The following is a 13416-nucleotide window of genomic DNA, read 5'->3' as shown; positions in this document are numbered from 1 at the left end:
CCCCATTGTTCACTGGAGTCATCATCGTCCTCCTGATTTCCCCTGCCTGTCTCAGCCATGGTAAGTGTAACTATTACTGACTGTTACAGACAGGACAACCCTCTGTTGGAGATGCTTTTGGAACACTATTGAATCAAATACTGTCAACGTTATCTGCAGATTTATATAATTTATATTTGAATCTATGTTTGGATCAACTAAATCAATGAAAGCAATTGGAAACTAAATGTTTCAAGATGCTAATCGCAAAAGGTGTAGTTTTACATGTAAGCTATTCCTTCTAAGACCTCAGTGATTACTAATTAGTTGTATTGTTCTGATTTTTAATTGATTCTAAATTGTGTGCAGGCTGTACACATCCTTGAACACATCCTAGCCTAATTTATAATAATTGCATGGCAGCATTACTATGAATATCTTGTTATTTTCTGCAAGCAACACCATCATATGACTTAGTATAAATTAGGCATAACAGTGTGTCTTTCGTGTGAATTTCATAGTAGTAGAGAGCTCATTTGATTGCCTATTTGCTATTTAGCTCACATACTGATAACAGTCATACCTTCAGGAGGCTAATGAGGTGGTCTTGGCGCAATATAATTACTGTTTAATTAACTAATGCAATGCAATGTAGCTTATTCATATAAACGTATATATCAAACGTATTTCTGTCCATTTGGTCGCAACATCTATTTAATTTCCATTTGTCTTGCCTGAAGGCCCCTAAGAAAGCCAAGAAGAGGACAGCGGAGGGAGCCAACTCCAACGTGTTCTCTATGTTTGAGCAGGCCCAGATCCAAGAGTTCAAGGAGGTGAGAGAAAGACCATCCAGCTCACAGCTTGATGTTCTTTGGCATTTTACCATACCACTAAATCATAATTCTTCTTGTTCACTAACAATATATTTGAGAGGGTGGAACAGCTCTATCGTTGCCAGGGGTCATCAATATGTCCGTACCGTGGCAAGACTTGGCCTGGTCTGTGCCAAATGTTTGATTTTGTTTTTACACACCATTATAATGTTCTTATTTTGATTATAACACCCAATTACTGAATGCCAGTCTCCAGGTTTTCTTCAGAATATGTATGCCACTGATTTACTATGACACTATGTATTGTATGGCACATTAGCTAATGAGTGCAGTGGTTCTCAAACATTGTATTTTCAAGGACCCCATAACTCTGAGTATGTACAAATGTCCATTTGTACACACTCAGAGTTACAGACCTGTAATGGTCATTTAGGGCTAGCTCTTTATGTGTTTGTCTATATTGTATGTCCATGGCAAAAATAGAATTTTGTCAAATGTCCACCACAAGCCAGCATGGCGATGACCCCTGATCATTGCCCCTTTGGTTTAAATACCGGTATACACAGTATATAGATAGATAGATGAATATTCATGCAAGTCATAAAATGGAACAAATCTGTCATCTTCATTCTTCATTGTCCAAATATTCCCACCTGTCTGTGGTGTGGTCCCTGGCATGAATGCACTGAGGCCTGTGGTATGACGGTATGAGGGTGGCTGGTGCCCAGACACTCCAGGCTGTGTCATCAGTGATTAGGCTTCAGATAAACTGCTGGACATACCCTGAATGCCAGTCTAAACCCATGGGGACTGTCAGGTTATAAATACTAAAATGCACCCATCTATAATAAAGATGGAACTCAGAGGAAGAACAGGGGAATGTGAACGGATATATATTTTCATTCTGACTAAGTGGGTTGAATGTTTTATTGTGTGTTGACGTCAGGCCTTCACTATCATGGACCAGAACAGAGATGGATTCATCGACAAGAATGACCTGAGGGACACCTTCGCTGCTCTGGGTGGGTTACAGTGGTTTCTTAAGTAAAAGAATCAATACTGCAATGTAGAAACACTCAGTTACAAGTTAAAGTCCGGTCATCAAAATTTACCTGAGTAAAAGTACAAAAGTATTGGCATCAAAATAAACAGAGTACCAAAAGTAAAAGTACTCATTATGCAGAATATCCAATTTCACAAGCCCCCTATCATATGTCTAAAATGTATAAAAAAATCTTTTGAAAATAGCAGATCTACAAGCTCACAACGCGTGAGCTTGTAGATCGGCTAGTTGTAGATCGGCTATTTCCAAATAGCCAAAGTTTAGATAGAGCTGAAGTGGTTAATGTATGTTTTGTAATAATACAGTAATCAAAGTAACTAGTAACTTAAGTTTTCAAATAATTGTAGTGGAGTGAAAGTACAATATTTGTCTCTGAGATGTAGTGGAGTAGAAGTAAAAGTATAGAAAATAGTACAAATATCTCAAATTTGTACTTAATTACAGTACTTGAGTACAGTACTGTAGTAGTACTGCAGTAGTTACTTTCCACCTGAATTGAATCTAGTATAAAATGTGTGTTGATATATGTTGTAATGACCAGTCCTCAAAGATCAACCTCTAATGAGAAATATAATATGAAATACAGAAGACATACGGTCAATCTGAAATAAAACTTGATGGAGCAGAACTGAATACAAGAACCACAAGCTCACTGAGTTTGTAGATTGGCTATTTTTGGCCTGATCTTTACACCGTCATACGAAGGAAAAAAAATCAGGCTTTACAGAATGCTTCATATTACAGGGCGGCTGAATGTGAAGCAGGAAGAGATTGATGAAATGCTGAAAGAAGCCCCTGGCCCAATCAACTTCACCGTCTTCCTCACCATGTTTGGAGAGAAGCTGAAAGGTATCAGGACAGAAAGCAAGAGAAAATCTGTGGAGGAAATTAGATTTGAAACTTCCAGGGAAGAACCTCCAATACATTTACAGCGTTTCCACAATTGTAACCAGCATTTGAACACATCTAGGTGCCGACCCAGAGGAGACCATCCTAAATGCTTTCAAAGTCTTTGACCCTGAAGGGAAAGGAGTGCTTAGGAAGGACTAGTAAGTTGCCTAACACACATTTCTCCCACACATGCTTGACTCATTCAAAGAAGTGTTATATACTGCAGTCTGCAGTGCAAAAGATGACACACTCTATAAGCCTGAAATGGTGTTAATGTATCTTCAACTGTATATAATTATTATCACTCATTTTCTGTCCAGCGTAACATCGATGCTGACGACACAAGCAGACCGATTCACTCCTGAAGAAGTAAGTTCATTTATCACACATCAATCTCTTATAATTACCCACATTGCTCAGTGTGTGAGACAATCCAAATTATGCAATAATGACCTCAGCTTAATGTACAGTACTCATGCAACATCAGACAGACATTCTATAACCCGCAATGATACATGCAGCTACACTGGATGTATTATTTCTGAGGCATGGTTCACATGATCAATGCGATTTTAACATCTGTGTTGTATTGATTAGATGGAGCAGATGTTCGCTGCCTTCCCCCCTGACGTAGCAGGGAACCTGGACTACAAGAACCTGGTTCATATCATTACCCATGGAGAAGAGAAGGACCAGGAGTAAGACAACGCATATCCAGCCGATCTGTGGCTTGACACCTGCCCCTTGCCTTCAAAGGCAATACGGACTATAACTTACTCATCTATATTGTTTCTATATACAACTCCCTTACTGCCTTATATGCTGCTTCTCTCTAAACCATCAGCCACGAGCCAAGAGGATGGACAAAATTTCGACAAAGCCTTGTACCATCATTTTTCTACATTCACCCAAGACTGAATGGATTACTCATGTTTTATGATACGCCCTTGTTCAATAAATCCAAAACCATTTTTTTCATAGAGGACATCTATGTTTCTGCATGTCCACCTTATATATATATACATTTTTTAAAAGATTGTAGGGAGTAGAAATACATGTTCCACTTTGATGTTTGGAACATTTCGTCCGATGTGCCACTAGTAAGAGAAGGGGGGGGGGGGGGGGGGGCAGATCACCAGTGTTGTAGAGAATGTGATCCTCTCTCTGCTGATTCTAGAACAATAGGATTAGTGGTAGAACACATGGGTATGCCCCGCCGTATACTTCAAATTCCATGTACAGTAGTCAATGTCTGCACTTAAGAGAATAGGGAGTACATTAGTATCCCCTGAAGATAAATTCAGAACATGGACGCCTTTTATGAGCATGCATTGTGTTTGGGTGTGCATCTGCCTGCATCAAATGTTTGGCTACCTAGAGAGAGGGGGTTTAGTAAGACAAAGCCCTGTTGTTATTTTAGTGCAGTGATGATTTGAAGAGGGTAAGGTTACACCATGGGTTACGGCTCCAGACACACAATGGGATGCTTCAACGTGATCCTCGCCCATGCTAACCCATTGCATTCAGAGACCTTGGCAGGAGGACGCAAATCCCCGGTTGTACCCGGCAAGAGGTTGCAGAGGGCAGTCTGATATGTCAGCCCCAGAGTAAAGCATTGTTTCTGGATAGGGAAATGGGTGGGAGGTTTGGCAGCAAAGGGATAAGTGCCTGGATCAACTTAGACATATGAGCGCTCATCCTCCCTGTTTTAACAGTCTCTGGGAATAGATTATGGCCATTGACGGAGTGGAACACAGGGGAGAAATAGTACATTAACACCCTGACCTTAACTGTACCTACAGTCACAGATCAATGATCATTTTCTTGGTATTCCTGTAGTTACTGTGGTCTCTTAGGTGCAGTACAAATGGACTCGCATTAGTCATGAAGTTAATGTTATTTTTCCCCTTTTAATTTGAAAAAGAGGGAAATAATAAGAATAAAATGTTATGAGGACAGTGAATTTCCAATAGCACAAGTCTGATTCTAACAAACCATTATACGTTCCACTCTGAATATGAAAATAGTAATCAAAATCAAAACGTACCTTGTACATGATTATTATCTGCAAAAGGGCGCTACAGTGGGTGCAGACTTTAATTTTCTGTTTTCAGCATCACTGATGCTAGACATGGGACTAATGCTGCTTTAAATATATACATATAGTACACTGTCAAATCATCAGTGTCCAATTATCCATTTATAACTCATAAAGTGTAGGGATCCATTTGGCTAGATTTGTACAACACTCTGAGTTAACACCCAGACCTGAATAGTAGGATGGCTGTGTCTACAGTGTCTGATCAGCGAAACTTGGAGATGAAGCACCACTTGTTTTTGTAGAGGGGGCACGTAGGGATTTGGTCTGCTGTCTCTGCACCACATGCACTCACACAAACTCTGCCAGACAGTCCAATATCTGCTCCCCTACTGTGACACAAAACATGGTTTAGAGGCCACAAATAACTACGACCACATTTTGAGATCATGTTGAATGTCGACTGCTGTGTTCAATGCTGATTGAAGATTATAGCAGAGTAATTATAGCGGAGGATTTGCTGCCTGCTCGGATGTATCATTTCAGCTATATTACATAGATCTGATTGCCTTTTTGCACAGAGGAAAAGTATTGAAACATCAGAGTTCATTAGCTACTACAGCATAATATGGCTCCATGGCTCCATGTCAGTCTATAACAAATACAAGAATTAACTTGAAGAGACTAAACAAGACACTTTGATGTTAAAGGAGTAGTTCACCCAAAAAATGACATATTTTCTATCATTGAAGGCTAACCCGTGGCGTGAAACCTTGTTTTTTGACGCATTCCTAAGGCAATCATTTGATGACCGGCAGAGTCTCCGGTAGGACAAGAGAAGATTTTGCTCAAACGGCTGTGAGCAAGAGTAACCAATCAGGACATGGAAGAGGCACAGCTCTTGCTCACAGTAGCTAAAACCCTTTTTAGTCACGTTATATTGAAAACAGAGGTAACATTTTGACCTACAATAAGGCCTTCATGAGATGGCATTACAATGTGCATTACATTCTCCCACAAACATTCACACTTTCCCACACCAACAATGGCAGTGGAAACCTGCTAATCGGGAACTGCCGTGGTTCAGTGTCTTGCTCAAGGACACGCTCTCTCACAATATTTCAAATGCCTCTGCCTAACAGTCTGTACTTCAGAAGCACTTAAAAGTGTGAAGAAAATAAAGCGGATAACCCCCCCCACACACACACACACACACACACCCCGTTTATGTTTCGCCTTTGCAGTGTCGTAAATAAGTCCTACTGTGGCCTAAATCAAATTAGTCTGCTCTAATCCTATCTAGCTTTCCGGTTTAGCAGAAATGGAAATTCAAAAATATGTTTATATGAACGGAAATGACAGATGACAGCTTCTTGTCACAACTCCTGTCACACATTCAAAGATTGTGTGAGAGTTGTAGTGGCTTCAGAGACTACTTTGACACAAACCCAGTGTGAGCCAGGGATCGAGGCAAATCAAAAAGTAAAAGTCAGCACACTGTGGCTTACACAGGGCTCCCAGTCAACCAGGAACCTTCCAAGCGGCCACTCTACCTCCTGAGCCACTGCCAGGACCACATTATCTTGCCGCAGTGGTGTAAAGTATCTAAGTAGTATGTACTTTTACTCCACTACAATTATTTGAAAACAATTATTATTACAAAACATACGTTAACCACTTCAGCCCTGTATACATTTCGGCCATTTAAAAATAGCCGATCTACAAGCTCACAATGCGTCGCGATGCGACGCATTGTGAGCCTGTAGATCTGTTATTTTCAAATTATTTGTATACATTTTATACATTTGAAAACTTGTGAAATGGGACATTCTGCATAATGAGCACTTTCTACTTTAAGTACATTTTGATGACAATACTTGTGTACTTTTACTCAAGTAAATTTTCAATTCCAGACTTTTACTTGGATACTTGGAGTATTTCTACATTGCAGTATTGATACTTTTACTTAAAGTAAAACCACTGGAACTTGTCTGTGCATTTATCCTTAGGCCAGCTCCATTAAAGGGAGGGATTTACAATTAGTCCATTCCACCTACTGATGAACTGTGTGACATTGTCATCATTGATTTGGGTTTCACTGAGTGATGGATGCTGGGGTCACAGTTCATCTTGGCAAAAAGGTCAACAATGTACGCTGCTGTTTCTCCAGGGAGTTGGCTAGGCTGTGGCGCGCTTCCAGCTGAACCGAAAATGTAGTACAACACTGAAACCGCAACATAGAAAACTGACCAGGCGCTGCACACTTATCACTTTCTAATAATAATGTGTCAAATACACCAACCTGCTCAGCAGGAGCAGTTAGGGGTTAAGTGTCTTGCTCAAGGACGCTTCGACACAACCCCGGGGGAGCTGGGGATCAAACCAGGAACCTTCCCAAGATTCCCAAGCGGCCACTCTTCCTCCTGAGCCTCCTGAGCTGCCACCCAATACATCAGAAACTCATAAACATAATAATGAGAAAGATAAAACAGTTGAAAATGCTGTAGGAGAGGACTCACCCCCAGCTCTATCCGCTGACTGTATTACACTGCTCATCATATCTGCTGTTCTCCAGCTCCACAGGCATAGTATCATTCTGGGGCAGAAACATACAAACGCATGTAAATAGAATCAATAGCAACACCAACACTACCGTTTTTTTTCTTCTAAAGATGCAATTATTGTGTTAACCTTAATATTATGTTGGCTACATTCTATGCTAAAACTAGAAAATAGTTTTGTGACTGATATAAAACGGGATTCAAATGTCCTCCAAGAATAGGCTTAGTAGAGGAGCACGCTTTCCTGGTTTGATTCCCCGGAATGGCAGGGAAAATCTATGAGAGGAAGTGATGAACCAACACCCACTGTTGCAGTGCCCTTGAGCAAGGTTCAGTGGCCTGCAGTACAAGACAATGGTTGTACTGGGCACCAAGTATGTGTATCTATATATGACTGTGTCAAGAAGGGCTTTGCTGAAAAGGCCCCAGGGACCACTTGAAAGAGAGAAGGACATCTCAATGTGATTCACGCGTGTTAAATAAAGGATAGGGAAAGAATAAATCATTTATTGACTTGTGTGTCAGCTATATCTTGACCACAATACACGACCGCCCTCTAGTGGTCATTCTGCTGAATTAAAATGGCAGAGGAGGTTTTTCCACTGCATGCGGGTCGGACTCGGACCCTCAAATGATAGGTCAGTGGTTTTCAACCTTTTTCGTGCCAAGGACCCCTAAATTGATATACATTTGGCCGCGGAACCCCATCTCAAAATGTTTTGTGCCAGGGACCCCTAGAAGTAAAGATTTGAGTTAAAAATGTTGGCTTTCAAAAACATATATTATTTTCAAAGATATGCACACATTTTCAAGATTTTTTCAAAAATAGCAGATCTACAAGCTCATAGCGTGGCACTTATGAGCTTGTATATCTGCTATTTTTGAATAGCCAAAGCTAAATGGTTAAAATGATTGTGACGCTATGTTAACTAATTTCGCTGGGGACCCCCTGGCCTGGTACCTCCCCAAGGACCACTGGTTGACAACCACTGGTCTATATGTATTAGGCCGCGGGCCTACATAAGATTTTGTGCAGATATAATAGCAGATCTACAAGACCACAATCAATGTGTTGTGAGCTTGAAGTTTGGCTATTTTTGAATAGCCGAAGTATAAACTAGGGTTAGAATGGTTAAACTGATGGGGAACCCGAACCCCCCCTGGAACCCCCTCAAGGACACATGACATGGGGTGTCCTCGGACCCCACTTTGAGAACCATGCATGTGTGGGTCAGGTGATGATGATACCACTATCTCATCCATGTGTTTGGTTTGTCCTGAATGATGCTTTGGGGTTTGGTTCAAAGTGTCACGTTTGCTCACACTAACTAACAGCACCATGCATTAGGCTCTATGCACAGCAGCCATATTGGAAGGAAATTGGGCCTCTTCCTTTCACAGGTGTTACCAATGATACTAATGATGAAGGCTCTGTTCCATTCTGGTCAAACAGAGTCAGGGTGCTGATATTGTGCATGTTGGCTCACTGGAAACACTAGTGGGTCTCAAAGTGTGGTCCAGGGACCCTCATGGTTCCTTGAGGGGGTCCGGGGGTGTAACTCTGAGAGTGTACAAATGGAACCAGATGGACCCTCCCGGGTCCATTTGGTTCCATTTTGTACTCTCTCGGAGTTATGGGGGTCCTTGAAATTAAAGTTTGAGAACCACTGTGCTACACTAAATGGAACAGAACCTTCATTAGTATCATTAATGGTAACACCTGTGAAGGAAGTAAGGAAGAGGACCAATTTCTATCCAATATGGCTGCTGTGCATATTGCTCTTTGCCAAAATCACAAAACGATAGTGGAAGTACTACATTTATCCGGAATTCAAAATCCACTTGAGTAAAAGTGCAAGTATTGGTATCAAAATGTACTTAAAGTACCAAGTGGAAAGTACTCATTATGCAGAATGTCCCACTCCAAAGTAGGCTAGTTTGTCAAACTTAGTTTGTTGCATATTAGGACAATAGTCTCCCCAACTCACAATGGTGCGTCTTTGAGTATTTGTTCTTTGTAACTAGTGTAGTTTAGAAGTGGTGGAACTGTACTTTCATGTGCTTTTTTTCTGCAAACTTCTAATAAAGTATTCAAAGTTGAAACCCCTTTCTGTCCAGAAATGTCGCAAATGTGCATAATGGCCGCTAGGTGTCGCCCCGCCCACAGTCACAGACAGACTGGATGATGATGTGTAAACTTGTTGGAGGCTCCGGATGGGGGCGAGCTGTGTGTCTGATGACGGATCCGTTTCATCGAGGAGTAGGGAACTTGAAAACTTAACCGCATTCAGTGGAGAGATCTGGGATTTGGGATCTGCTTATTAGAGCCATAGAACCCGGCCAGTCAGCCCCCCACTGTTCCCAGTAACAACAGACCAGAGATCCCGGGTTCCCCTTTCTCTTGAAACGATTTCCGGCGGTGCCATGGATGATTTAGGTAAGTTCGCATATTATATCCGAAGGGATTCCACAAAATGTCTCACATTCTGGACAAACATGGGCATGCTGTGTGAGCTGCTAGCTGTGGTTTGTTAAAACCCGCCCGAGTCTTTCAGGCGTGTTCACAGCAGCTTTAGTTTGACAACATAACGTATAAAGGTTAGGTTCGACCACAACATAATGGTTCTTGGACAAACAGGCCCTGCATGCGGACTGGGCGACTGAGCGACGCATAAGAGAGAGAGAGAGGAACCTCATTAGATGATTAGCTTCAGCTTGGTGTTTTCAACATCTAACATCTTTAAAGTGAGAGTGCTTTGCTTTGAGGCTGTGGACGTGTGACGTGTGCTTGTTTTCCGTTTGTGCTCGTATCCGAGTATAACGTAATGGACCGCCGGGTTCCCTGCTGCAGCTGTGTTAAAACTGATACTTGTGGTTTTGTGTGAAGTTATTCTTATTCTCTAGAGACCATTCTGGTCGAATATAGCCTAGAGATAGGGTGAAACTTCAGCCATTATGGTGGCTGCTGTGCTGATCTACCTACTACTGATACTCGCTTCAGATTATTGCTGTCCAGCAGTGGTTACTTTAATTGTGTTGTATAATTGCGATATGGATCTCCCTGGGTCTGAATTAAAGATTGAATTGTTATGTTACTGCTGGTTGGTGTGCTCCTACCTGCAGGAATAAGACCAACAACACAATGGCTTATGGCCAGTGCTGTAAAGTAACTAAGTACATTTACTCAAGTACTGTACTTATAAGTGCAATGTTGAGGCATTTTTACTTTACTGGAGTATTTCCAATTTTCAGTACTTTCACTTCTACTCTACTACATCTCAGGGAAAACATTATACTTTACTCCCCTACAATTATTTGAAACCTTTATAGTCACTAGTTACTTTGTAGATTTTGATTATTATTACAAAACATGCATAAACCACTTAAGCTATACATTTCGGCCATTTGAAAATAGCCAATCTACAAGCTCACATATCTTACAGCTTGTAGATCTGCTATTTTCAAAAGATGTGTATACATTTTATACGTTTGAAAACTTGTGGGACAGGACATTCTGCATAATGAGTACTTTCTACTTTTGGTACTTTAAGTACATTTTGATGCCAATGCTTTTGTACTTGTACTTGTACTACTCAAGTACATTTTTGAATTCCAGACTTTCACTTGTAACAGAGTATTTCTTCTTTGCAGTATTGATACTTTTACTTAAGTAAACAAAAAGTATTACTTTTTCCACCACTGACTGGCTTATGGCTCACTTAGTGATTAGAGTAGTAGGAAATGAATGGCCTCAGGCTAGAAGTTGTGTTGACAGAGAAAGGGTGCCTGTAGCTCTACACATTATTGGTGTACACATGTTACTACTATAGGTAGTCCAGATTCTAGTCACTTGCTTGTCAAACCACCACCAAAATAATGGAGATCATGGGTAAATGTATTACTATTTAGCTGTATTTCTTTTTATTAAATCATTTATTAGATGTTTGGCAATGAATGTATGGACTATTGCAGGCTAATTGCACACCCTCACCCCATAGATTTTGTCATTAGGTTTTCTGAATATTAAAGACAAGCTGCTTTGAAGTGCCTCTCACTTCAAAGCTATAGAAGGGAAAAACGGATATCATACAGAATGCACACTTATGTTTGAGTGAGGACTCCCTGGCAACTGTAAGGTTAAGTTTAGTCAGACATCCGTGAAACGCAACTAAGGAGTCATGTTCGTATGATGCTAAACATGCAGCAGAATACATTCGTACAGTCAAAGATGATAGATGTGCAGCAAAAGGGGATTGCCACCAAGTGAACTGCATTGAGACTTGCTCACTGAAATTGCCATGTTTACCTTTTGTTGCCATTCCACTGCAGGGACAGATTTTCGTGTGTCTCTCGTGTGATAGCAGTTCTGACTATGTATTAGACCAAAGCTACTTGCTACACAGATGCTTTTACATGTAGCTGATAATATTAAGAAGAGCATACTAGCACAGTAGGTGCCCATACATTTTATATAGCTGCTTGAATTTTTACAGGGCGCAGTCCATCACAACAGTGATTTTCCAAGTGTTTACCAATCTGCTAATAAAGAAAAAATACTATCCAATTTAATGCAGTTTAATGGAAACCTAGCCAAACTCTGGTTAAATCCTTTATTCAGTGGAAGTATTTCAGATACTGAGCCAAGAATATTTGTCATTCTATACCCAGTCAATATTTATGGATACCTTCTCAACTTACATGAGTGAAGGGCTTTCCTTAAGGTAGGCGCTTAAAAAAGGGAGTTGCACAAGCCAGCGTTATGTCCATACCACAAGGTAGTAAATTCTGTCGTGAGTTTGGAATAAACTTGTCACGACACGATGGGGCATATACAAGCATAAATGAAGTGTAGACCATGGATGGACTCTGTCCACTCCAATGCTAGCTGCCCTATGCTCAGTGATGTGCACAATTGGGTTTGGGGGAGAAAAAAGTTAATTTGTATTGATTAATACATAAGTGTTTCCCCTATATGCATTTAACTGTGGTGCAGCACCACAGCTTAAATTTGAGCACCACAGTTAACATTTTCTGTAAATGATTATTTATTATTATTATTATTATTATTATTATTATTATTATTATTAGTATAATTGGAATCCTATGTCTTTAATATTTGTGACATCATTTTACAATACACATAATTATGAGTTTAAATATGAATTGTCTCAAGATTTATGAAAATAACTATGTGTATCACAAATATCAACAACATTGTAAAAAATATATATATATATATAATAATAAATACATTTTTAGGACCAATTTTTGTTCCCTTTTTTTTGCGTCTGCACGTGGCTGTTCACCACCACTGCTACTACAACTTCATCCTAGGGGAAACATGGAAGGGAAGAGGAGTTAAACATTCTTTTAAGATGACCCAGATGCAGTCAATGACATGGTGTGTAGATGAAAGAGAGTTGAAGTGAGGTATGGATCCATCTACCCCCAGGCCAAGGGAGAAGAATGTAGCCTTTATATGTATTTTTAGCTGCTAGAGAGTCCTTAAGTGCCGAGCCAGCAACACCTTGACCCCCCACTGACCTCTTGGTGTCTCTCTCTCTGCCCCAAACCCCCTGCCCTCTCCCATACTTATCTATTTCGAAATCTGTTTGTTTCTTGCACTTTCTCGCATGTCTGTCAAAACTGTCAGACATGTCTTGCAGTATAATGGATTGTCTGTGGTGTGTTCACTTATCAGGTCACTTTCTCCCGAGATGCACACACAACATGAATGCACACAGATCTTTGTTTGTTATTTCGATCTATGGCTGCAACGATCGATTATCTTCTTAGAGATTATTATATTGATTACCTTTTCCATTTTTGAATCTAATAATCGAGAACCATGTTATTTGCTATTTGTTTTATATATATTATCAACATTTACCCAAAAAAATGCTACATCCATTAGTCCTATTAACCAATTAAGCCTTATTTTATACTTAATTGTACAATGGTGTCATGCGATATTGTGAAAATAGCAAGCAGATATGCAATGAGTTGTGAGCTTGTAGTTCTGCTATTCTTGCAATTTTTAAAAATAAAGAT

General features: G+C 40.2%; 2 protein-coding genes across 3 annotated transcripts in view; both read left to right on the top strand.

The window, feature by feature from the left end:
* Window positions 1-3746, top strand: LOC311049096 (myosin regulatory light chain 2, ventricular/cardiac muscle isoform). The gene is made up of 7 exons (XM_084062555.1): window positions 1-60; window positions 720-812; window positions 1759-1834; window positions 2620-2724; window positions 2846-2924; window positions 3087-3135; window positions 3364-3746. The coding sequence occupies exons 1-7, from the start codon at window positions 58-60 to the stop codon at window positions 3466-3468; spliced, it is 510 nt and encodes a 169-aa protein (XP_083918681.1). The 5' UTR covers window positions 1-57; the 3' UTR covers window positions 3469-3746.
* A 5850-nt stretch (window positions 3747-9596) lies between these two features.
* The window catches only part of LOC311048370 (paxillin-like), a 43662-nt gene continuing 39842 nt past the window's right edge, over window positions 9597-13416 (top strand). The window contains exon 1 of one of the 2 annotated variants that reach the window (XM_084061623.1): window positions 9597-9802. In XM_084061623.1, the coding sequence (XP_083917749.1) occupies window positions 9790-9802 (13 nt within the window). In that variant the 5' untranslated portion in view covers window positions 9597-9789. The remainder of the gene's footprint in view (window positions 9803-13416) is intronic. The other variant, XM_084061624.1, reaches the window with a different exon arrangement.

The sequence above is a fragment of the Gymnoscopelus microlampas genome (assembly GCF_963454915.1).
Source record: "Gymnoscopelus microlampas genome assembly, chromosome: 7".
NCBI classification, from domain to species: Eukaryota; Metazoa; Chordata; class Actinopteri; order Myctophiformes; family Myctophidae; genus Gymnoscopelus; species Gymnoscopelus microlampas.
This window is presented reverse-complemented; position numbering and strand designations above follow the sequence as displayed.